The sequence below is a fragment of the Clavelina lepadiformis genome, chromosome 6 (genome assembly GCF_947623445.1).
Source record: "Clavelina lepadiformis chromosome 6, kaClaLepa1.1, whole genome shotgun sequence".
NCBI classification, from domain to species: Eukaryota; Metazoa; Chordata; class Ascidiacea; order Aplousobranchia; family Clavelinidae; genus Clavelina; species Clavelina lepadiformis.
Window position 1 is genome coordinate 16367258 of NC_135245.1, and position 27030 is coordinate 16394287.

A 27030-nucleotide genomic window follows, 5' to 3' on the forward strand; every position below is an offset into this window, starting at 1 on the left:
TACTGTGACTAACAAAGCGGAGCGAACATTTTGCGATTTAACTGAAGAAAACAAACCAACTTTAATGAGAACAGTTCAAAAGAGCAGGTTTCAAATACCATGCAGCCCGAGGGCAAAGTTTTTCCCAAAGCGAAATATATGTACAAATATTTACTGCTTGTCTGTTTTATAAGTGCTCTGAGAGATAATTAAATCATTTTATTAAAAACGTCGTGAAACTCGCTTGTTGTAAACACATGTGTAACAGCAACGTAAAGTAACTGACTTATCTGCACGAGTATTCTATACACAAATAACAATTTCTGGTTCTCAGAAGGAAATAACTAGTCTCATTTGACTCGAACTCTGCCGCTAAATAAAATTTTGTACTGAAACATAAATATCCAGCAAAACAGCTAAGTATTTAAGAAATATAATTGACGTTAAAATACGCTTCATAAAAATACTTGGTTTTCGACCCGTGTGACAAGGATGTTCGTAAAATATCGAAAAATAAGTCTTTATCACAAAACGTATAATGATCAAAGGCAGTGGTAGTCGTTTTTAAAAATGCATGTTTTCATAAATGCACACTTAGACTACACTCAATCGGCATTTTAACATTTCATGCATGGTGAGAGACATCGCTTGCTAGAAAACTTTGCAGGAGACTTATGTGTCCAAATGTTCCCCAAAGGTTGAGGGGGTATGTCCCCTCGGGTCTTTCTGATAAAAAGTCCGTGTGCACAGTTGACGGACTGAATCACGAGTCCAAAAAATAGAGCTGATGACCGCTTTCATGACGCTCAAAGATTGAAATGCAAAGTGATGCCCCCTTCTCCGCACTCATTTTTGGACATGATCCAGAGACTGATGTCTTGGTGTGCTGCAAAACTCTTACACTCTGGTCTAATATTACTGCTTACAACCGTAACGGTTATGTAAGGAGTTATGCAACAACTTTCCCACCTCAATCTGTTTCCTACTAGTTGTAGTAAACAATGGATTGTGTTCAATGAAGGCGAACTTCGTATGAACGAAAGGAAATTCACTAAAAATGTCGTCAACAAAAGTGTTTGTGAAAGATGTTTACATGAACCTGATACCTCAGTGCAACAATTTTCAAAATGTGATAAAATGGAAAGTTTTCACAATACAAAATCCTTCTGTCTCTACGCCTTTAACAACTTATGTTAATATCTAAACAAAAATGGTTCAAGGTTAGATTTAGAATCTTTGAAGGCCAAAAGATAAGGAATTGAAAGCTAGGTAAACAAAAGGAATTCCTATAGATTTTACATGTTTACACTAACGGTATGATTAGCAGCGTTGTGGTGACCTATTTTGTCACCGCAAACTTGTTGTGATTGAAAGGTTGCTAGCCCCGCGGTAATGTCTTAAAATGGAAGAACCTTCACACCACAAACTTACTGGTTACAAAGCTCTCACCAGTACAGCGTTGTCAGCAGGTTAGTTTTTAAATATTTTCTGTTTTTCATCCGGAAACCTATTGCACCCGACACAAGGATCATGTCATTTCGCTCTCGGCAATTTTTGCACACGATTTGCTGTTTTTTATGGCTTGTCACATGCTTAAATAATGAGATGATGGATCTTGTATTACTTGTCCTGGAGCGATTATTCAGTAATCACGCTGATCACCGATCGAAATTGTCACAAACCAAGGAATGCATTAATTTTTGATCAGCTTTGTGATTAGTTTGATTCAATTTTTACGCAACTTGTGTCAGAGGTTAAAATGACATTTTAAAAAGCGAAGCTATGAAATCTCTTGTGTAATTTGTCCTTGATTATGATTGTCGTTTTAAAAAATGTCCTCAGAGTCCTCAATAAATGGGTCTTAAAGGGAACTTTAAGAGACATCGTTAACTGCAAGATATTGGTTTTCAATTTATTTCGCTTAGCAACAATACCGTTATATAATGCGATAAAGTATCTACATCAAAAAAGTTATCAACAATTAAAGGTTTTGCACAATTGAAGCTATTGTACAGTAAATATAGACCTACTATACATATACATTACATATATCGTTCGTAGATAGTTATTGCACATAAATTTTTAATATAAAATAGCAGAAGAATTGTACGTGCTATAGCTTGATCAGATACTTTTTCATGTGTGATAACATGTTATTGGTAAGACGCAATGCTGTATGTTACTGGGCACTCTCACCGCTCTCCGATCTAAACGGGAATACACGGAAAACACTCAAGAACTAAGAATTGTTTTCAAGACAAAGATAGATTAAAAATGAATACGATTTTGGATGGAAAACGTGGTCCGTTTGTAGACATATTGCACAACTTTACACAACACTCTTCGTCTCCTAACATTACCCCAATTCATTAGACTACCAGCGAACTGTGAAATTCGACTAACAGCAAGGGGGGTGTAAAAAATTTCTAAACGCAACTTATTGTGGGCTTACTCACTGCACGAAACCGCATGAAAAGATCAGTGTATACATAGATAACTCCTCTAAACCAAAAGAAAGCAACTGAACTTGGTCAATTTCGGAACTTTGTCATAAGGAGTTAAAGTAAAATTGGTAGTTTATGTTTGTAACGTAATTTGAAAGCAATATTGTGACCATTTTGTAGTGCAGTCGTTTATCATTTACGTATCTACTGATAGGTTCATGCACTTCGGTCAGTGAATCTTATATAAGCTACTATTACTCACCGTATACTGTTTGACTTAAAAGAACAGTTTGTGATATTTGTTACAATCATTGTTAAAGGGTGGTTTTTGCAAAGTCTACAGGCAGTTATCGCCGATTCCATAAAAACATAATTAAGATACGACTGATATTTTGTTATAGTTAAAAATTGAATTAGTAATTGTTTTGGCTGCTTTACGTATCAATGTCGTCAAATGGAATGCAGGACGACCTGACGTGACCCGACAAAGAAATTTGGTTGCCTTTTATGGGCAACATGTCGTTAGCCTTTTAGCACAATTATTTACAACGTTTTAAACAGCCAATCACCAATCTTACTTGACCACTTTAAACCTCTCCAACTACAAAATTATACCATTACTGATGACAAGAACACGTCTTTACAATATTTAAGTCTTCTGGGAATACTAAAAGGTCAGTCGTTTTGCAAAGCACTGAACCCAAGCCTTAATTACAACTTTAATTTTGCTTTAATGAAACAGTTATGATGACGCCGTATTGTAAGATTTCCCTTACCAAGACTTTTCTTCATTCGTAATTTTTCTTTCTTCTTCGTGATTAATTAGCAGCATGTTTTTGAACAACTTGTAAATAAATGCTTCTTGGGTCGATATCAATGATTTATTATTTTCGAGCGACATTTTTTCTCAGTCCATTTCACCATGAATATAACTTATATGTGATGTTTTAGAACGGCAACAAACTTCAAGGGACCGCGTTTTTACGTTGTTGTGTTTTTAATGGGATTTTCGACGTCGCAACATAAATTTTACAAAATATTTAAAGTGCCCTAAATATTGTACCAACTCAATTAAGATCCTGCTTTTGTAAAGATGAATGAGTACCAATGACCCTTAAATACAACTTTTGCGCGACCCTGTTCGGAATTTATATTTAAAAATCCAGCCGCTAGTTGGCACCAACTAAACGGAACCTAATCTTAAACGTGCCTGCATACTTAATGCGATTCGTAGGAAAACCGTCATTTGCGACGGCTTGCGTTGCAATGAGATGCGACTTTGTATTGTATGGTTGTCCAAATATTGTAAATCTGCCAATAATTCAATATGCAAAACAATTATACAACCTTCAAAATTCGGCGACACATTTCAACTAAAAATATATCTAAATAAATAGGAAATACAGAATACACATCATGGTTTAATTTAGTGACATGTTTGTGCTTGTTACAATGGTTTTATGTTTGGGTCAGTGTTTAGAAGAACATCGGACTTGATATATTGCTTGTTATTATATATTGGGCGATTATTCTCATTTTGGGCGGGTGGCGTGTCCGTGCATTTACCGGTGCCAGCTTACTCTGTAAGTATGTGAGTTGAAACTATAAAGATTTGCACATACAGTTTTGCGACACACCTGTATATAACACGGTCTTTGCGACAAGCTGGTGTATCTTTAGCTCCTGTGGCCTGCGTATAAACATGACTTTTAGTGTAGAGGAGTAGTCCAATTGTTACTGCTTTTTTTAAAGTTGTCAGCTAATGACGTCATCACAGAAGGTTGAAAATCTTTTGCCCGACACGATTGTCGTGGAACGTACAAGATCAATGAACTTCTGGAAACTATGAGCTTTCGAAACTTCTGGCTGCTATAAACAAAATATCGTTTTGCACAGTTTCACAATCACATCATATTCTACGAATCTACGGCATTACGTAAAATACAGTGTAACATTTATGCTCTCCAAAATATGCATTTAACTATATACGAATGAATTTTATAAGATCTATTAAAGAAGTCGCAGAAACTATGCTTTTAATCGAAAACTATAAGATTTCCATATTGGGAACTTCCTATTGGTCGTTACTTGCATAACTATACATTTGCGATCAATATCTGCTCACGATTTATTTTCTTATATTGCGTTCGGCGATCATTTTACAGATAAGATGTTTTTGGCCAAAAGGTTTCTCACTTATTTTGATCAATGGACATTGACATAATGGTCAATGAGATTATTGGAGAGTATCGATAACGCGTGTTTCCATTTAAAAAGGCACAATTTATTCTTTGATGGAATTTAGAATTCAGAATACGACGTTTACTGTGGTGAGCATTTTCCTCACACTCAAATCACAAACAAATCTTGCATAAGCACCATTGTGAGATATACCTTGAAAACGGTAATTTAATCTAATAGTGTTTTGTAGGAAATGTGGGTTTTGTAGTAACAACCTAATAAACGCAAACAAAACATAACTTTCTCTACGACCAAGAAAGTAAAGTCATTTACAACATGCATAATTTCACGTTAAGAACAAAGTAGAACGGTGGTGGTCACATTGGCAGCAAAGGGGTACATCTTGGATTTCGATCCTTCCAAACCTGAGCACTGAGGATGTCCACAAAGGTCTCAACAAATCCTGTCCCTTCTTTGGAACAAACAAACAACACACAACTGTACTCATCGGAGATGTTCTACTTGCGTCAAATGCAGGTATGGTTGATTTCGCTTCCGTTTGTTCATGAATGAAAGTTTTCAGCGAAATTATTTGTTCTCGATGAACATTCTGAAACAAACAGACGAGTGAGTCCATTATTTCTAATCCAATGTTGGTCAACATATTCTAACTAAGGTAGCGTGAAATGCGGAAGTGGACTCACTGGTTCTGGAACAATATGACCAAGCTCTGTCACTTCATTTTCAATAACTCCTGGAGAAAGCAGTGGTAAGCACTTACCTTTCCTTACAAACGCATTTATCATCATTTATCATCAACATTTATCATTTTTCCTACATTTTTCCTTTTTCCTACCTAGATATTTTGGGGTTGTTCGCTGTTTTGCTGTTTCTTTTATTAGTTATGGTTGCCATTTTCAAATCGTTATTTTCAAAGTTGTTGTTTTGTCACGATTTCTGTGTTGAAGTCGCTATTTCAACGATCGCTCTTTTGACGATCGCTATTCTGCTCGTTCGCAATCGCAGAAGCTGTCTCAGTGTCACTATCACGTATAGTGTCTCGCAAAAGCGGAGTTGATCCATCAATTTGATGAAGATTGGGTGCTTGAACCGACGCTTCAACGTCACAAACTGATTTTGGGTTTGGTGGAAGTAATCGCCGCCGTCTTTTGTACAGCATTGAGGATTTTACTTCGGTAAAGGATACCGTTTCAGCCCCTTTAGATTCTCTTTTCCTAGACACTTCATTGAAGACCTGTCTTATGGAATCATTAGATTGGCATACACTTCCTCTGCACTCTTCCTTGAACTCCTTGCTTAATCTTGTCTGTAGCTATGTGTGCTATGTGAGTATTCTGAAAAAGATTGACCATAAACATTACAACTAAAAAAAGTATTTGGTATTATTCATAGGCATGCAAAAATACTGGTTAAAGGAAACGTAGGCTATATATACGTATACACTATAAACAACGTGAAAAAACGAAAACTACCACGAAAGCGCAAGAGCATTTTTGGAGCATCCTTATATACGGTCTTGAATCCAATTATAAAACTTACAACTATAAAAACATGCTGAAAATTGAAGTTAAATGGCCAAAAATGTGTAAATCAAGTATGCACACAGCTGCGTGTAGATTTTCGTTACAGATTATACAGATGAATCACATCTCGTCAAGCTGGTTAATCTGTAAAATGTCGGTTTAGCAGGTATCCAGATAAATGAAATCGAAGGAATATCACAGTGAAATCAATTTACGTAAAATAGCATGCATTTAGGACTACACTAAGATGCATAAAAGAACTGTAGTCAAGATTTAATTGCGCCTAAACTGAATAATGCATGTAAAGGAAAATAGATCATTGATCATTGACTGGCCCTAACACAAACAATGGTTTGTGACAAGTATAAAAATTAAGATATAAATACTTTAACATTTGACGGAACCTTGATTAACGGTTTTTTCTATTGATTTGGAAGATCCGTTTCTAGACGGCGGTGTCGGACTTGGAGAGCGAGCTTTCCGGATTAAATTAGTAAATAATAGGGATGGGCCGATACGAACCCAAACCCGAATAGATTCGCCGAATATCGCCTTCATGGAAGATTCGGGCGAACACGAATACCAAAAATAGCTAACCCAAATACAATATTACTTATAAATTTACTGACTTTTGTTAAAAATGGTGATCTAGTTTCCCGACAAAGTTGAACTAGAACTAGTTGAACTAACTCTCCAGTACTTACAATGAAGGTCGTTTTCCTAACAATTTTACTTTTTCAATCGATTTTTAAACACTATTTTTCGAAAGAAAGCGATTTGTTTATCGATTACGTCATTTTACAAGCAAGACTTAAGAACTTTTGGATGAAATTTTATTGTTTGGTTCTAATACGAATAGATTCGGGATTCGTTCGTGTCGACCTTCATGATATTCGGGTTCGCACGAACCCGAATAATCTTCCTCGCAGCACATCCCTAGTAAACAACATGGGAAGGAAACCATTCCTGTAATATTTTCATGTCGGATTTGGTTTGAAGGGGTTTTGTTTTTTTCGGGTTTCGGATAAACGAGGTCTAACTGAATGGGTGTATATATATGCAAATTTGAAACAAATTTTAACATATGAGTATACTTTGTAATATAGTATCTATAGATGTATAAGATATCATTTGCATTTCGAAATCTTAAGCTAAGTTAGATTTGATTCAAATGTCTAACACACTTACCATTTGTGTTAGTCTGCCTTCACTAATCTTTGCTCTGCCAGAACTAAGTTTCTCTACACAGATTACATTCATTAACTGAACACACCAGTTGGTATGTATAATTAATAGCTGTACTGTATAAAAGAAGTCAGCAATGCACCGGTAGTCGATTGCTGCATGCAGACTCGACCTGATTGTTCAATTTGATTAGGCACGACAGCTTAGCTTTCGACAAAATAAGAAACTACAACACCAAAGCAAACCTAAGATCTTGAATTAGTGATTTACTGCAAATCCTCCCAATAGGAAAATGCCCATCTCATAACAATCAATAATTTCCTACAGCCTACAGCCCTACAAGAAAACGACTTGTTAAGGGAAAACAAAATGCAAGTATAGTTGGTAACTGATTTTCTACATTTTTATGTTTAAAATGGTTTGTACAGTAGTTGATTAGCTAGTGCGGTTTATACTTTATCACTATTATTTCAAAATAAAGATATATAAAGCATTGCTGCAATTACAGCAGATATGTGATTAATGTATCTGTCTTCAATAAACCTTTACTCTGCATAAAGTGAGCTATTTTAAGTAACTTACTATTGCAGCTTGATGTGGAACAAGCAAGTTAAAAGCAATTATTGGTAAGTCGAAAACTGTTGTAAGATTATAGCGCAACGTCATAACCACACATGTATTTCTAGTCAATTTCATGTGCATGCCAATGCTAACCCATTTTTCTGCATCGGAAGAATTCTTGCACTATTCAAAACAAGAAGCAAACGCAATTTCATATAAGGTAACCTGTTGGAGGGTTACGTTTTAAAATCACCCAATGATGGTGCTTCATTGTGTTTATTTTTTTCCGTATGGTGGTGCTAATCGACTTTGTTTCACCAATGGCGAGCGTCCTATTCTTCGGTGCAGCTTTGTGGTTGTTTATTTAAAAAAGTCTTTCCATTTAGCTTCTTCTTTGTACCTGAAGTCGGTCTTCCATTTCACCTTGAGTTACTGTTCATCAACAGTCACCTCATCACGGATGCAGCTTGAATCGTTTCAAATCAGTTTATTAGTTTATTGTTTTATGCATAAAACCCGGCTACATTCTTGTTGAAACAAACACGGTTTGTTTTCAATTAAAAGAACGTGCTGTTTTCGTTATGCCCCCGGCAAAGTCATTTCAAATGAAAATTTGTACATAGGTCAACAAGTCAGTTAAACCGGTACAGCACTGTTCCAATATGATTCATGAAAGGAACTCGAAAGCTCACATTTTTTACTTTCTTGCTTCTTTTCTTTTTGGTTACAGTAATACAAATTGTGAACAGGTAATATTCTCACGTGAAAAACGCATGAAGCGTTTTTTTTCCTCGTTGTGCAAATGTTTGATTGTAGTGGTTATAATTAAGTGCAGTCGCGCGGGCTGTCTTAATAGCAGTAAAATGTATCAATTTATAGAAATGGCGAATTTAGACATCTTGTGCTGCAGTCCATCGGCTCAGCGGAGCTCGGTCGATATGATTTGGTTGTACTGATGGTTACTGGCGTGGCTTGAGAGAACGTGGTATGATGTGAAACCTTTTTAAAGCCGCTTTGACTCTAGCATTTTACAACCGTGTTTTTGACATTGACGTCGTACTTTTGCAAACGTCAGTAGTGAGCGTTTATAATGCTGTATATAACTTTAAGATTATGACTCAAGGGTCATATTATTTCAGGTATCATAATATTTAACATAGTAACCTAAATGCGAGAAAAAAATCCTGCTTGGTTATTCTGAGTCAGACCTCCCAGCTATGCGGAATTCGGCGGAAAAAATAACCGAATTAACTCGTTTAACTTATAATAGGTTTGCTTGCCTGTGATCTTGAATGTTAGACCCGAATAGTTTTATGTTCGGGCACTTTATATACAAGTTACTTCCTGGAAAATCCTGCTAGTTTATGCGTTCTTCAGTGCATGTTATATTTGGGTTGTTAAATCTAGTTTAAACCGGTAAAAGACCAACGGGTCGACCAAAAACCAGGTGATATAATAATATCACTGACCTGGCTTGGTCACGACTGATATTCCTATAGCTGAAATGAAAGACGTGGCAAAAGATCTCGAACTGTTCCGGGAGCTTCTAAAGCTGCTGCCCCCAACGACCCTCCCGAGAGGAAGACGTGGGTTTCGAAAAGAGAAAGAAAAATCTATTTGGTTAATGAGAAAGTTAAAAACATTCCGTGTTTAACAAAAAATGCTGATTGGTTTATTTATGCCGTAAAGAACAAAGTAATTACGTCATAAAGAATTAATCAACAACTTTGAACGAACCAGTTTTACCCTCTTTGACTACAAACTTGCACCATTACAGGTAAAAACAACTTCAGCGTTTACGAAAACAATATTCTTGGAAGAACGTAAAAGTCTACTTTTTTCTCTGTCAATGAAGTCAGCATGTGGCATCATTGGCAAGATAACTCATACATTTCGACATCTTTGAAACCTCTGTGTTTCTAAACAACTTTTGCTTACTAAAGCATTTCCAAATCAATGACGCAATCAATATACAACAGAGGATTATAATGTAAACTGGGAAATTATGATGAAAATATGATTTACATGTGAAGTAACGTTTATTTCGATTTAACTTTTTGATAACATACTTACTGCACGACCTCGTGGGTTAAATTTGTTTTATCAACAGTCGCTTTATGATTTGTAGAAATGGTAGAAGAACTTGTATTTTTTAACCAGTTCCGAGCTTGTTCGACAAAGTCCTGTAGATTCGGCACGCCTGGCAGGTTTTAAATGCAATTTGCCATCTAACTGCCCAGCTCATAAAATTTGCTTAATAAAAGTAGTTAATGTTGAAGAACATCACCTTAAGCAGATTGTCTGCCGTTAAAACCGTTGCAAACGTGATAACTGGTTGTTTTGGCATCGCAGGAACTAACTTTCAGTCAAGTGGAGGCCTAAAATAGCCGGTTTGTCTCAACAATTAAAGCGATACTAATCAGATTACGGACTCAAGTATTATTACATCTACTTTTTTTTGCTCTTCTAACATAGTAAGTTGGTAGAATTTTATGTCTTTATATGTAAAAATACTGTCGACCAATTTCACAAACTTTTCCACCGCCAAGTGACGTTCACGACTTGCAGGCCTTAATTATTGCGCGAACAAATTGATATTTTCAGTGGAAAAAATCATAAACATACATGCCAAGAAGGCCGAATCAGTTCAGTGTATATCATTTCTATGAAACAGAAAAGACGATGTAAGTGAAACATTGCAATGAATACAGACAAACGTACAATTCAAATTGCTGGCCAGATAAAACAACATTTATTTGTTCCTGTCCACCGTGTTCTTGAAAGAATTTTGATTACCCCACACCGCCATAATTCACACTGAGTAATTTATTATAACGAAATATATTAGTCATTAATTGTTTAAACCGTTAGCGGTTTAAAAGTAACCGCGATAAATCAAGATCATTCTAGAATCTAGCTGATGAAGCTTATAAACAAGATGGCACACAGGAACAGATCTTTAATTTGAGACGTATCATCAGTCTAATCAGAAACAATTTAATAAAAATATAATCGGTTTTATGTTAGAAGACATATATAGCTGATGTTTAATTTGTATGTTTCTTAACATAATCGTGCAATAAGATTAAAAAGCGCTGCCGATTTTTTCAAAGTACGTAACGAATCTGGTTCCAAAATTACACAAATTTTTCTTCTACGGCCTATCCCATCGAGTTAACGTTAATTAGATGCAACACACCCACCACTTATAGTTTCTTAAATATGCAAATATACGGCAAATAATGTCGTGCCGTTGTAATAAAAACTTTCAAAGTTTTAGTTTGAAAAATACTTATCGTTTTGGTTGAATAAACGCAACGTCAGCAAATAACAAACATTAAATAACAAAATAGCTATATTTAATGTTTGATTTTACAATTTTTCTATTTTTCAATTTTTTTATTTTCCAACCTATACTAAAAGTGGATTTAACAAATATCTATACGTACACTCTAAGTAAAGCCAGCGTTTTCTGCAAAATATCAATACTAAAATATGGCCGATTTGACAAATGTCTATATCATAGTAATTGCAGCCAGCCACTTCTGGATATAAAATGTTAATCAATGTTTGCTTAATCCATGTCTGTTAAATACAAAAGTGGTCATGCATAGATTGCTATAATTAGTGCAAAAACATTTGAAAACTGTCCACTAACTGCCGTTTACACGGAAATGAGTTGCCATTTGTCTTGCTTTGCCATATGCATTTTTCGCATTAAAAATATACGTTTATTTCCAAATCAATAAGATATAAGCATATGCAGTAACGTCATGGGTAAGCACCTTATGTGATTGGTACTTATGATATCCTATCAACAAATTGTCTAAATATTTAATAAATCCCCTGAAATTGCAATCATACCATATTTGTATATCTGGAAGGCGTCGAAACACGTGACAGCAATTTATGTCTATACATGAGTGACAGGTAGACAAACAAGTAGCAAAATACTTCCGTTTTAAAGTCAAATAAAGTTCAGCAAATAAAAGGAAGTTTTCTCTTTGCGTAATTCACCTTCGTGGTTTTGTATATCTTTCTGTAGCAATGACGTGATTTGATTCAACATGTAGTCCAATGAACTTCAATGAGTAACTTGAAATATGAAATAAATCACTTCAACACTTACAGTTTACTTACTTACAGTTTTTTTGATACTTGCCACGCGGTCTGCAACACGTTTTGAAAATAAAAAAAAAATAATATAACAAAGTTGCCAGAAAATTAACAAAACTATTAACCTAACTTCACAGGGTTGTTCATCAAAACAATTCTACTATTTACTGGTTGTATATTTTGGGATGATTTATCTGAGGGTATCAGGAAAAGGTGTTGTTCAGCAAAGGACTAAGAGCTGCTTTAATAAATTATAAATCAGGTTTGAGAAAACTACGTTTTGTCTTTTAAATGTAAATTTGATTAATTATATGGTGGAATAGTCTATTCTTACGTAATTCAGAAAGTATTCATCTTTATCCAATTTCTCCTAATTGTTCCGGTTCAGATAAAAATAAAACATGCAAAAATTTTATACTTACAAAAATTTATTTAACGCTTATAGAGCAAGTACGCTTAATCAGCTTCTCCGATACACTATCACACGCCGAGGGCATATACTCAACCTATATTTTGAAGTGGAAAAAGTTTTCGTTTGCAAAATTTCAAGTAGGTTACTTTACCCAAGGCACAATTACTAAAGAGAAAAGGCGGCAAAATATACCTTGGTAATTTTAAAGACAAAAATTTGAGCCAACAGCAGCGGTTTACAAAGCTGAAATCAACACGGTAAGCGCGTAACACTAATTATTTTGACGAAATATAACCTACTAGGCCAAAATAGGCAATAAATGGCAACAGCATTGAGCAACTAAGCAGTACGTCGGCTATATCATTAAAGCATTCAAACGCGACATGGTATAGAGGTGCAGTGGTATCGCCGAGTAAAAAGCAGTTCCACGACATAAAGAAAATGACGTTGTTGTCATTCTAAATACTACAATCATTCTTAGCCACAATTCTCTGGCGTGGTTTGCGAACCTTGGTCCGAGTTGTTATGTACGGTTATGGGAAACTGCCTTCGTTTGCAATATTATTTTAAAAGTTGTCGTTGCAGTTGTAAAGTAACTATTTTGCACAAGGCGTCTTTAAGAGTTGGTTGACGCAGTGTATGTAGATTGTTTATTACTTACATGTCAGAAGGAATGAAGTAAAGTAAAAGCTATTAAGCATAACAAATTAGCGAAAGCCAGAAAAAAATACCCAGCGAACCCATTTAACTTGCAAAAGTTTACGTGGTATGGGCATATGTGATTCATGCATGAGTGATTTCAGAGATACTTTGGCCGTAGCAAGAATTTTATTTTGTGACCTTGGAAATCTTGGATGGGTCCATTTTGAGCAAATACAGATTTTGTGTTTTGTAACTTTAGGTTAAAAGTGTAAAGTTTATCAGAGGACAAAGCAAAAACGATCGCAACAAACAAAAATACTTATATTCTTCTCTTGAACAAAGTTTCTGAGCATAGAATGTTCAAATTTCGGATTAAACGTTTTGTTGGGGATGTTGCTAATGACGTAACGGAAACATAATCGTGGTTGATGAGGGACCAATTACGTGTTTCAGACCGAGCAGAAATAACGAAAGTTTTAACCCCAGTCTCATTTTGTGCTCAGACAGTGATATGACGGTTTTTAGCATAGTTGAGATAAGAATAAATGAGAATTTTACGAGGTTAACAGCGGTGGATCCACCATCATGTTGTTACTAACGCAAGCATACGTTTTAAGATAGCTTCTCGTTGGAAGTAGGCTTATAAGTTCAAAATTAAAATGCGGTAAGAAACATGGCATTAATTAAATTTACGTCTTTTAAAAATCCCCAGTCTAAAATTAGTCTTAAATTAAACGCCGGTATGATATCAGGGTTTCAATGCGTGAATCAGTTCTTTGCTGTTTCCGGAAACAATCTACTGCAAACAACATTTCGTTTTAAGAATTAATATCTGTTTATGACGACATAATTGAAAGTATGATGCAATAAGTAACTTCCTGAACTACGTGTGAAATAACACGTGCGGCCTACTACTGTTTGTCAACATTACGTTACCACACTGTGTTCTAAGAGAATCAAAGATAATCTTGGTTGTTGATGGCTAGGATAGCGGCTCTGGTCAGGTCGAGACATAGAATATAAATTTATCGCAAATTTAAGACTAAATATTACCCTTCCCAATTATTGGAAAATGTTTTTTCGCTTTTACGCCACTTACGCAATGACGCGACGTTTGATAAAAATGTTTAATCACGCTGATTAACCGAAGTCGTTGGGAATTTTTTTTTCGAATAGAAAGGAAAATTAACACCCGTTGGCTATGACGTATTAGCACTGTTGTTTACAGATAAGTTTATCGGACATCAACCGTCTGCTACGTAAAACTTTACCGTGGTTGCGTCGTGTTTCTGGTTACCGTGTATATAAGCTACGTATAGAGCTCGCATCAGCAGCATATGCCGCGTTGTATCTTGTGACGAGGTGCGTAAAACGTCTTAGCGCTTCTTTGTAAACTATTTTATGGCTTAATTTATGTTAATATTTACAGCTACAGTTGACTAGAGTTTAGGCTGTGGTTATGGTCTTCGTTTTGGACTTCTAGGTTTGACTGTAACTTAGCAGTCAGCGGAAAAATTTACGTGCGCGTGTGCTCTATTTTGGGAGGTGGTCGATTTAATTGCAAAACCCGGCAAACAATTTTATTTTTTTCCATGTGGGCCCATCACGGGTTATCTTGTTCGACGTAATTGGTTTTATCAGTTACTTAGCTTTTAGTGTACAGCATTATAATTAGGCTATGTCGTGCATATGTGTTTAAGATACAGTATTAATACGTACACACTTGAAAACCACAAGTAGCAAGCAGTGCAACTCTCTGTAGCCTTTGGGTAAGTCAGTTAACTAGGTTTTTGGAGTGGTGCAAGAAACAATCTTCAATCCAAAATTCTGACGAAACTGTAGAAAACTTTAATTATTCTGTTGTGGTGTTTAATATTGCTGCATAATCGTTTACAGATAAGAAAGCTGAAAGCATAAGGTGTGTATAACTGAAATATCAAATGCATCATTGTCAAATTCTGTAACTATTACTTTTAACCATGTGGCTAGCTGTTTTATTCCTGGCGGTCGTAATCTTATTCGCTGTTGACAAACTGAGAAAAAATGGCAAGGCCGAAAAATACAATCTGCCGCCAGGACCCAAGGGGTTGCCAATACTGGGAACGTTCCCAAGTTTTTTGAAGGCGCCAGCCCATATCGTTTTTCAAGGTAACTGCTATAGACTTGTTATGCTCTTGTTGTTCGTGTAGGCGTTGGTTTGTGGTTATCGATACATGTCCGACTGGTGTTTGTGTAACTTATGTTCTTACGAACGCTTAAAGTATTTGGGTTAAGACAGAAAAACCGCTTGCTGTCTCTCTGCAAAAGGCTTACATTATGATCTAACAAGTTGTCTGTGGTCTAGTGTGATGAACTTACTACATAAATTTTCAACCGCTGGACTAGAAATCGTGCGTATTACAGCTCATTATGTCGGTCACGTCTCCGGTATTATTTCAACTACAAGCGTATTCTGGTATTCGTACTGCAGTTTTCACAAAACACCAATATATTTGAAGCAGCATAGGCGTGTTTGTGATAAGCCATTTGCAGTTGGTGAAAACTCACGTCCCACTTATCGAGATCCTCTAGTACTTCCAGGTTAATTTATTTTGGACTTTTCCTGAACCTATCTCGCAAACGTTCTGGTTTCCGTTTTCGCATTTCCATACATTATCAAACAAACGTCATGACATCATCCTAAGACGAATGGAACGCGACTTATGAAGGACATCGTAAGAGGGGAATAACCGAAACCGACACTTCCCAAACTGATTTTAAAAGCAGAAAATTTTGTAGTGTATTTCTAGCATTAAAAGTCGTTCTTACAAACGTTTATTTTACAGAATGGACAAAGGCATACGGAAAAATTTATAGATTCACCCTTGGCACTGGAACGTCTGTCGTTCTTGGCGATGCAGATACCGTACGAGAAGCCATGTTGACCAAATCACCCGCGGTCGACAGCCGATGCCAGTGGAGATACTGTTTTATAACAACGTTTAGAGGTGATTTATATCGAAACCAGCATCGATGATACAGTTAATTACTATTTACAGTTGTAAGATGTGATAAATATTTATTTCCAAACACTTTTTAATAACTTTAATTGCTGTTTGCGTAATCGTAACAATCACTAATCATTTTTAATTTAAATTGAACCTGCGTGGGCCGACCTGACGATTTTATCTTAGTAAAGATGGTAAACAAGTTTACAACACATACAGCTATTGACCGGGGCACTTGATGTACAGACATGCTTTATTCACCTGATGTGAAAGACTTGTAAAGAAAATCTTGTTCTGTCGCTTATAATTTCATTCCGAAGCCAAATTTATAAGATTTAAAATGTACAGCGTTTGACTAAGAGTTTTTGTCGCCTCCTAAACAGGTTTATCGGTCTTGCCTTATTCGCAAAAGTGGATGAACACGCGTCGAAGAACACTAACCATTCTACGAGACTTTGGTATGGGAAAATCATTCATGGAAGACCGGATCTACGAAGAGAGTAAGATTTATTTCTTCATTTTACCGTATATTGGGACCCATTTTTAAAACTTCTTCCCCAGGTGAAAGCGTAAACTATTTATTTCTCTTCCATCCACCTTAGTTGGATTGCTCTCCAATAGTAAATTTGCTTTTCTACTGACAGGTCTCGGAAACTTTGATAAAATATAACAGTCTATTTTTTATTGCAAATTTTCATTGCACGACAGCGGCACAACGTGCACGTCGTGTTTTTCATTTCATTGTTCACGGCAAGTGTTTGCTGCGCATAATAACCTGCAGCACGCGTTGGCATGAGCAAGAAGAGGGTTTTATGATGCTAAAGCCTTCCCATTTTATCGACACTTTACGCATCAAAAAGTAGCGAAACTATTAAATGTATTTATTTTGTCATGTGATGTGGCAAAACTCGTCCCATGAAAAATTTACTTGTTTACGCCGAGGGTAATTGGCACTGGATGAAGTTATTTACTCAGCGTGTCCTTTCCATTGATATCATTAATTATTTTCGTGCAGCGTTGCGCTTAATAAAATGTATGCTGGATAACGGAGGAAACGGGGAAAAGAATTTTGAGCCGAGAAACATGCTACGACGTTCTCCCGTAAACACTCTTTGTTGGATTCTCTTTGGAAAACGGTAAATTTGGAGCTCTTGCAACTCTCAAGCTAGTATGTTTTTCCTTGGGTAGCGCTCAGGCTAGATGCAGAAAATGAGCTTGCCTAAAATAAAATCAATAACTCACCAACATAATTCACGCATTCGTTGTTCATTCAGGTATGACTATGACCATCCGGGTTTGCTCTACGTAATGGATACAGTGGAAACGCTCGTAAACATTCTGGCCACCGCAAGCATCTACGACATTCTTCCAAGTTGGCTTCGAAGAATCCTTGGTTTCAGCTTAAGGAGCTTCCATAAACAGCTTCAGAACTTAAATAAATTTATGCACGATCGGGTCGACGAACACAGGAAAACGTACAATGAGAAAGATACCAATAATTTTGTTGATGCTTGGCTAAAGGTGATAAGTTATTGCTGAATTAGATTAGTCTATGTTGGCTGCAAGCTCTAATTTGCATGTAGAGTGAGTAAATTTGCAAAAAGTATTAAATATATTAAATAAACCAGGATACTATACGTTTTTATTTATTAATTACGAATTTCATCGACCAATAATTATTATTAAATGCGATCATCCATGATCCAACATATCGTGTTGCGAATATATAGGCACGAGACGCCGACAAAGCCAAAAATACGACAAACATTCACGCACGCGTGCCATCTAGCGGTAGAGCGAATGATAGTGGAGAAGAGAAAGAATTTAGTGAGTTGCCGGATGTTTTGCAAGATGTGATCATCGCAGGCGCTCATTCAACAGGGATTGTTTTCCACTGGACGGTTCTATTGCTAGTGCTTCACAAAGACGTTCAGGACAAGGTGGGAATCTGAAGGTTTCGTTGTGTTATTGACCACACCACAATTTAGATAAGTTGGAAATAGTTTTATTTCTCGTACTTCAGATTCACAGTAGAAAGTATTGTTTTACCTGGTCAGGCATATAAAGAAATAACTGAAATAATTGGAGCCGATCAAGTTCCCAGCATGGCCCACCGTTCAAAACTTAGATACATTGACGCGTTAATCAACGAGGTTTTACGCGTGTCAACTGTATTGCCATTAGTTGCACATGCCACCGGGAAAGACACGACAATAGCCGGTTACGACGTTCCTGGAAATATTGAAGGTATTTCTTTCCTTTCAAAGTCGTTTTTGCTTTGCGGAAAGACAATCGAATACGTAGTAGCCAACAGAACGCCTATATTTACACTTATTGGTTTCAAAGTATCTTCATTAAGCAACAAAATGGACAACTAAGCTATATGTTAACAGCCATAAACTCAATAAATTTACTATACTGTATTTGCAGTAATTTACAATAACTGGACGTTGAATCATGATGAGAAAAGATTTCCCGATCCATTTTGTTTTAACCCGGACAGATGGCTAGATGAGGAAGGAAAGCTGAGGAAAGATCTTCTGCGTGGATTCTTTCCGTTTGGACTAGGTAACGCACAAAAACTTGCTTATGCGTTATGGCTTATGACGACAGGGGATATTGTGTACTCAATTTTACTACTATCATTGATAAATTTTCTTGCCTACTGACAGGAAAAAGATCTTGTGCTGGCGAATCCCTTGCTAGAATGCAGTTGTTTATAACAACTGTTACACTGATTCAGCATCTTGAGTTTCTTCCACCAGGTTGGTCAGTCATGTCAAGTGAAACTATCTCATATTTGCAATGTACTATAGCATAAATCATACACATTGCTTGTCTTCATTCGTTAATAGATGCAACGGCGTCGGAAGATTTAAAACCTGTTGTGCACCACGAGTTTGGTATGCTCGCCACTTGCAAACCTTTCGTGATGAGAGCCAAGAAAAGGCCGAACTCTACCGCTTTGGTTTAGTCTTGGTCTTGGAACTTGGTCAGGGACATATCTGATGTTTATGTAATTACGATTTTAGTTTTTGTGAAAATAACTCTAGGTCTACCACTTGGAAGGTTGCTTGTAAATCAGCATTTTAATTCAGCATAACTTAATTCGTTAATTGATTTAACTTGAAACGGTTGGCTGTTTCCGTTTATAGAAATATGTTGCAATGTATGCAGTTTTCCATCTTATTGTTTGTATGTTTTTTTTGGTGAAATTGCTTACTGGGTTGGGGTTCACTGTTGGCTGTCAACTAGAAAATCTTTTATGGACTACCTGGTCAACAAATCGTTTTTAGTTACAATCTCCATTTTGCTAAGGTGGCAAATATGAACTGAGATGCCTAAAACAGGGCAACTCAATCCCTTTACAGCTTCTACAACAAGTTCAACTTTGAATCAACTTGCCACAAATTACTGAAGTTTCTAAATTCTGTAATAAGTTTAGTCGAATTTAGTTTACAAATGTTGGAGTAGGCAAACGTTGCGTTGTTATCAAACATACCGAAAATGCTATGAAATAAATACCTCCATGTTATAACTTACCTCTAACCGTTGGTTTCAGGCGTTATGAATATATTTATATCTCAAAAATTATTGTTGCCGAGAAATGAAAATTTACCTTATTTGTTGCACTTTGTACAGAAAGCTTTCACCGTTAACAACACTTTGTAATAAGTTATCAGTTACCACATACTACATGCCTGTGTGAAAAATCTTGTTTCATGAAAGTAGCTCTTGCTTTTTTATGTACTTTTCAGGTGATTATTTATTGGGTAGAAATACGAATTGTATGTTTCTTAAAGGCACGAGTGTTTTACTGCAGTAGTTACAGCACTTAAGATAGTGGTTCCCAAACTTTTTCAGCTTGTGGCACACTAGAAAAATTATAAAACGCTCGTGGCACACTTACAAGAGAAGAAAAGTTGCTTTAAAAAATTACGATACTCTATTAGCAATGCCATAATTGTTTTCATCGTCACATGTGCTTATATATCAGCTATTGAAGCAGTTAGAAAGCTTTTAAGTCGCATATGCTTGTCTGCATGCCTTAATTATTCTAAATATTTATACAGTTCTTCTCCAAAATTCCAAAAAGATTCGCGGCACACCTGAGAATCTATGGTGGCACACAGTTTGGGAATCACTGACTTAAGGGCTCGGCAGTCGACAACCTCTGTAAAAAGGGTTAATTTTTTGGTTTTAATATTAAGTGAAATTACTAAAAATACATTTCGGCTACTCTAAAAATCCCGCATAGAGCTCAATGAAATTTTGAATGTGAGTTTAGTCTGCCTTAGGCTATTTCATGAAATTCCAATAAGTTAACTCTTGCGCTTGCTAAACTCAAGACTAGAATTTTGGGTCAAAAACGTCAAATTTCATACATTTTCAAGCGAACTTATGCATGTGACTTGAAGTTTTTAACGAGCCACCTGTTAAAAATAACACCGGTCGTACTGGCCTAACAAATATTTTAAAAATATTACACAGAACGTCCAACAAAATAATGGAAATCGCAATATTGTATGTCGGTCGGGCTCTTGTTGTTTGGAACATGACGGCACAAGTTAGCTAGATTTTGACTATAGTAGCGATGTCGTAATCCAGCCAATTTTTTATTTGCACAATGGAAAGCTCTCAGAAAAGTTATGATTTAACCAACACAAAGAAATAGTGGATCAATGTATAATCTCTTGAATATATACTAACTAGGTAGGAAATATTTATCTGCCAGGGATCGCTTACAATGGCAGTTGCAGTGGGAAATGACGGTAACCACTGTTTGCACAAAATGACGTTTGAAGCTTGTTCGATACGGCTACTTGGCTGGTCGAATACTTGGCCACGTTGATTAACCCACTTATGAAACAAATAAAAACACCGGCTACAGCCGTTTCCCAATATGGTCATTGACAATCAGTGCCATTTTTCAAGCGATTCATATTTCATTTTTGAGAACAAAATGAATGCTGCTTGTGCAATATCCGTTATACAGTGAAAAAGAGAGATACAGTAGAAATGCGAAATATCAATACTGCAAATGGCATACATTGAGTGATTTCGTTTTGTAGCGTACAACTAACCAAAGACATTGCAACATTTTTTGACAAAGGCACACACCAAAACGTAACAAGAGAATATACAAAAACATAAAGCACATTATTCTGATAAATATATCGGAATATGACAATAGAGACATAATACTTCGCCAGTGTGAAAAGAAATTTCAGTTAAACATGGTGTCCTATTAATCCAGCTGTTAACTAGGTGACTGTGCACATATTTTTACCTATTAATTATAAAACAAACTGAAGAAAAAAATAACAACTCAAGGGTTGCCCTTATTGCCTTAACTGACATGTGAAACTGACAAATAAACGGCGAAAACTGCATGGATAGTGAGAAAAGTAGAACAATAACATGTAGAATAGTACATATTTGCTTCAAATATTGCAATACACAAAAGGTTGAATACGTTCGATACGCGGCAGTATCACTCAGCTGTTTAAATACGAATGTCATAGAATTTAAGTTGACTTCAGCTCGAACAACTAAACCTGGTCTTCTTCTGATTCCTCGTCATCGTTATTCAGCAAGTGATAATTTGCACCCTTTGAATTTGAATGATTGCGTGATTTTTTTCGATTCTTTTTAAGCACATGAGGTAGCTTTTTCAAAATACCTGCATAAAGGAAGGGTATATCTAAGCATAAAATTTTGAAAAATTCTAAAATTATCGAAGCAAGAAGTGTGTTTAATAAACAACCTATCTTTTAACCTATTGATATCTTTGTCTATCTCAACATGCTACAATAAACATCAAATAAAGAATAACATTTTTACACACCTTTTATATCTATCGTTTCGTCTGTGTGTGGTGAATCATTTAAGTTTGCAACTTTGGCAAAACTTTCTCCGTTGTTTCCTTTCTGCCATAAACGAGTGTAACATATCGCTGACGTCAGCAGAATGACGAGAAACACCAAAGATCCGACGGCCCACCTTGCTTCCTCCTTATTTCTAATAAAAGTAATAACAATTATGATGAAAATGAAAAAAAAAAAACTAAATACAGTGTCTCTGTTGTTTCTCACCTAGGTGTAGAAGGTCGTAGATTTTGCAATGAAGAATTGCCAGTAGAATTATCGGCTGAAACTTTCTTTTCCAAAGTCAGTTGCTGGCTCACATTCTAAACCAAATTGTATAACTTGGAGTAGGAAAATGCTTGCATCTTTTACTTTGCATTAAAGTAAATGCGATTTACTGTTAAAAACAAAAGAAAAAATGAACATACCATGTCTATGTTATCTTCAGGAAGATCAGGACAGTAACCTGAGTTCCCATTTTCTTTTGGTGGATCAGAACGATGAATGAGACCGTAACTGTAAGGTCCCTGGGCATTTTCGTTTGCTTCTGGACTATGTTGATTATGCCTTATCCATGATCGAATATCACTAGCTTTTACATATGACATTTTGTAAACACATCCGTATACCACAACTGCCATTGGCTAGAATATAAAATGACAAGTTAACTATAAAGAAAACTGACATACCAAAGCACTAGCATTGAAATAAAGACAGGCCAAGCATGTACAGCATTTCATTTAACATTGGAAAATCAAGCAGCTTGGCTAGAGATAGTCCAACTTACTGATGTAATATTCAGTATCTTTGGATATTTGGACAAGTTGTACTTCCAAGTGCAGGTAACAGCAACATGCCGTAATTTCTCAACCATTTCATCGGGCGTGCAAGGATGGTAAAGAAAAACAACACCCCCATGCTGCAATGGATATCATAAATTCCTATTTACTTGCTTTGTTTAGTTGGGATTTGGCAAAAAAAACTACGTTAAGGACTTAAAACATATTTGCTTATACTGATAAATTTTAATTTTAATGTAAGGCCACCCACCACATAAAGGTATGATATAAAATCAGCTACATTATATTGCGCTAATGTTGTATGTATGTGGTATGTTATGAAACGCTTAATCATAAAATACAACATCCAACCTCCAAATTATGAACGTATCTGCCAGGTGGAAGGTAGTCATATTCCCCAAACACTGCCCATGCTTCACGATGTGGCCCACTAAATTAACATGTATACATCTATGATAAGTACCGGTAAAAAAAACTTTGTTGATAGCAATTATGCAGTTAATTAGTACCTTTATATTTCTGTTTACTGTAAAAGACTTGGTCCACTTTTACTATGTTCTATACAATATTTAGTTACTCTACACTTGATATGATAAAAGCAAATAAAACATCACAAAAACCTGTTGGGTATTTGATCCCTTGGATATAAGTCGTCTATAGTTTCTTCAATACCAACGTGCCAAGTCTGTAAAACAATGTTTGTTTAAAAGGGTTAACTCAATAACAATAAGCATTTTCACATTTTCGTGAAGGAAAGCAACCAGTAAAAACCTAACGTATATACATTCATCTGTTTCTGTGACAAACTTAGCAAAGCACTTTATGTGACAGCTTGCATTATGTTGCTAGTCATGCAATTACATGACCTCGCTTGTGCCCTGACTATTACTGTAATTTCATCACGAAATAAAATAGGTGTTTTGCAACCAATAAATCAAATCAATTAAACTGCGTAAAATATGTGTACCCTTGTTCTGGGGTAACAGGTTTTAATTGGTGGTGAAGGCAAAATGTCTTGTGTTGTCCACTTAGCTTTTTCCATGCACTTTGTCGCATTTGGAATAAGATCAATATCGATTCCATGCTGAAATAATTTGATACAATCTGAATTAAGCTACATATGATGTAAATTTGTTAAAAACTAGCCAATAACTTATCACATGGAACCAGAATAGGGTTGACTGATCAAGAAATTTACTACTTGTATAAGGATAATCAGAGTGGTAGGTAGTAGTGAGCTAAAGTTACTGCACACAAAAAGATAACAGACAAATACTCTCCAACTTTGTACCTGGCTCTCATCAATGGCTGGAGCTCCATAGGTAAATGCATCTTGGTTTGTAACCATGATGTTAATGCTGTAAAGCAATGTCACTGTAAACCATTTCCAATAATAGCTGGCATTGACAGCAAATTTTTTAGACATTTTATGAGAGACTGCTTAATATACAATTGTCACAAGATTAATATGCAGCCAAAACAGGCTTTGAAACCTGCCAAAAAAAGAAAGATTGGCATGATATGAAGGCCACCACTAGACTGCCAGACACAATTAAAAGCAGCAATGTAAGCTGAAGAGGAAAAACTTTCAAAAATACCTCATATAATATAACTACGAAAAGTTACAATCTACAGTGATGATACCATACAGCAGAAGAGCCCAATACAATGATGGCAATTGACCAGTCGAGATATATGCACCTTCGTGTAGTTCAGCAGGAAACTGACATTTCCGTTGCTGAAATTCTGTTATTTTTTGTTGGGCAATGGGGTCCAACACTCCGGCTGTACACGTTTTTCGCGAATGTGCAGCCAGAGTATGGGTTTTGATAGCCTACAAGCAATATTCTAGGTGACCTAACAAAAGGGACTTGAACTATAGCCTCAGATACTTTGTTGAACCCTTTCATAGGCTTCCATTGATTGATTAATGCAGATTTTAGCACAATTAACTTACTTCTTTGTGCTTTTGATATAAAGATTAAGCAGATAGCCCAACTGTTTAAACATTTTTTGAAATTTGTTTCATAAAACAATGATGGCATTTTATTTTACTGCCTTTGTTTTACAAAGTACTAGTAGGTTAAATCACAGATTTATGACAAGAGAAAAACGAACTGTTATTTTCTTGAGCAGTAAATGCTTAGGCTAATATGTATCCAATTTTGTTTTCATCTTCACATTTTCATATCGTGCTATTTGCTCTGACCATCTCGCACTGTTTTTCGCTAAGTACGAAACTTACAGTTATAGCTAGGCACTAACAAAGTCTTAACCTTTAATTGAAATGGGATTTCTATAGTCTTTTGGTACCGATGAAAATGTTAAAATGTATATGTGTATCTACTGTCTACGTAGTAGAGGATTGACATAATGTCAGTATCAAGGGAGGGCGAAACGCAAATAAAACATGAAACTTACAGTATACAGTATAAAAGTAAGAGTAGAGTAACGTAGCACTTCAAAGGTTAACTTTAATTTATTTCTATCAACTTTTGTGAGCATGAGCTTACTTCTCCGAGTGGCTATAATGAAATATATTTTGTGAAATTTTCACATGCCTTAATTCTTGTGTTAGATGATGCGATTATGTTTTCACAAACACCGACATTATGGGAAATATATATATATATAGATTTTTTAATTGATTTTCCATTCACAACTTTACAGAAAATTGTTTCATGACCCTGGAAATACAACTGGTACAACAACAACGATATGTTAAGAAAATTAAATTACTATCGCAAATAAAACTCAAGGTACAGTCTTGAAATATCTAAAGCGACTTCAAAAAGTTCATTAAAAAGTAAAAATGAATAAATGATTGCTGATTGTTTTGATGCCTCACATATATCTTACTTTGGCTTGACTTAATTATTTTACTATAGGCCTAAGACTGCACTGGTTATATTAGTCGTCAAATGTTTGCTTGGGAGTAAAACAGAAAACATTTTTAAAGCTTAGTTATAAGTTTCGTAACCTAAGTAAAGATAGGAGTACTTAAGAAAGATTTTTTGCACTTTTCTGTGGTGAATATTGTACTGGTGTTGGAATGTTTGTGATTTATTTATTCCTGCCTACTCACCTTTGTCATCATTGGACTAAAAACAGGCGATAATCGACTGATCGCTACGAAGCGAACCATCTTACGTTTTCCTGTCCTTGCAACATCCTTCCTTCTTACATCACATTTAAACATTGCTGGTCGAAGTAATGACATAAGTTACTTAAGCAGAAGTATTGTAACTCTCGAAAAAATCAACTCTAGCACAAGTAGAAGTGTTGCTGTTTAATACTACTCAAGTAGGAAGTAGCACATTTTAAGTTACTCAATTAGGAAGTTTTAGTATTGATAAAAGCAATACAACTGCCTGAATGCAGGGAAATATATACTGTTATGAAGCTAAATGTTTTCAGACGTGCCTTTGTCCTTCGTCAGAGCATTGTTACATGAAAATCAAATTGCAGACTGTATATAAAAGTTTTGTGCTGATGTGATAGGCTAGGCCTAGCAAATGAAAATTACTGCAAATTCTCTTCGAACTAAAACACTGGCCACCTTCTACTTCAGCATTTGGTAACCTACTGAAGTAATTTACTTTGGCCTTAAAACTACTTAAGTAAAAGTATCCATGAACAAAAGTACTTTAGTGAGTAGCCAAAGTAGAAGGAAATTACTTAAGTATAACTACTTCATTACTGACCACCACTGCGTTTAACCTCATGAATAGCAATGGACTTGAGCAACTCATGAAAATGTCATGTTTAGGCTTCGTTTGACTTGCATTTACTAACGGCATGTTAATTTTTCAAAATTAACTTTATTTGGGTGTAAATTTTTAAAATCACTTGTTTTCAGCTAAACCAAACTTAGTTCGTGGCTTTCATTTGTAGCGCGATGAAGTTAGGTTACGTCGCACCACATTGAATTAAAGTAACAGCAATATCATTCAAGAATTAACCTGTAGAAAGAATTGATGCATAATCAAAGTATAGACCGCTAGGCAACATGCCACAAACTTAGCAAACAAACACCTTGGTTTACTAAAAATTTATGCTAAGCTTAGAACAGAACAGAATACTGAACAGAAACATAAACCAACCAAGCAACAACATAAAAAAATGCCTTGGAGGTAGTTCCCCTAATATGAAGACGTAGTTAAATATACGTCTTCATATAAAATAAAATATACGTGATCTTATATAACAGGGGTGGCCAAACTGCGGCTCTCGAGCCGCATGCGGCTCTTCAATGAATTATAATTAATCATTGTTGAATTAGACATGCATTTTCCCGGTCTAGATGAGTTGT

The 27030-nt window shown here is 35.8% G+C and overlaps 2 protein-coding genes and 1 long non-coding RNA gene across 5 annotated transcripts; 1 reads left to right on the top strand and 2 right to left on the bottom strand.

Moving 5' to 3' along the window:
• Positions 1 to 4546: 4546 nt before the first annotated feature.
• Positions 4547 to 9521, bottom strand: LOC143462347 (uncharacterized). 2 transcript variants are annotated; one of them, XR_013118163.1, is made up of 4 exons: positions 7579 to 9521; positions 7337 to 7389; positions 6165 to 6292; positions 4547 to 5959 (listed from the first exon to the last, which is right to left on the bottom strand). It is a non-coding gene; the product is annotated as an uncharacterized LOC143462347 (long non-coding RNA). The 2 variants fall into 2 exon arrangements; XR_013118162.1 differs by having other exon boundaries at positions 7337 to 9521.
• A 5411-nt stretch (positions 9522 to 14932) lies between these two features.
• On the top strand, positions 14933 to 19853 carry LOC143462402 (cytochrome P450 2B11-like). 2 transcript variants are annotated; one of them, XM_076960557.1, is made up of 11 exons: positions 14933 to 15212; positions 15890 to 16051; positions 16435 to 16551; positions 17067 to 17187; positions 17326 to 17572; positions 17782 to 17991; positions 18109 to 18298; positions 18482 to 18619; positions 18724 to 18816; positions 18907 to 19067; positions 19370 to 19853. In XM_076960557.1, the coding sequence occupies exons 1-10, from the start codon at positions 15044 to 15046 to the stop codon at positions 19023 to 19025; spliced, it is 1566 nt and encodes a 521-aa protein (XP_076816672.1). In that variant the 5' UTR covers positions 14933 to 15043; the 3' UTR covers positions 19026 to 19067; positions 19370 to 19853. The 2 variants fall into 2 exon arrangements, with proteins under 2 accessions (XP_076816672.1, XP_076816670.1); XM_076960555.1 differs by having other exon boundaries at positions 14934 to 15212; positions 18907 to 19853.
• A 793-nt stretch (positions 19854 to 20646) lies between these two features.
• On the bottom strand, positions 20647 to 24218 carry LOC143463210 (uncharacterized). Its single transcript, XM_076961621.1, has 9 exons — positions 24010 to 24218; positions 23686 to 23802; positions 23339 to 23403; positions 23070 to 23148; positions 22706 to 22837; positions 22347 to 22562; positions 22147 to 22241; positions 21900 to 22072; positions 20647 to 21734 (listed from the first exon to the last, which is right to left on the bottom strand). Exons 1-9 carry the CDS (start codon positions 24142 to 24144, stop codon positions 21604 to 21606), a joined length of 1143 nt encoding a protein of 380 aa, XP_076817736.1. The 5' UTR covers positions 24145 to 24218; the 3' UTR covers positions 20647 to 21603.
• Positions 24219 to 27030: the final 2812 nt, after the last annotated feature.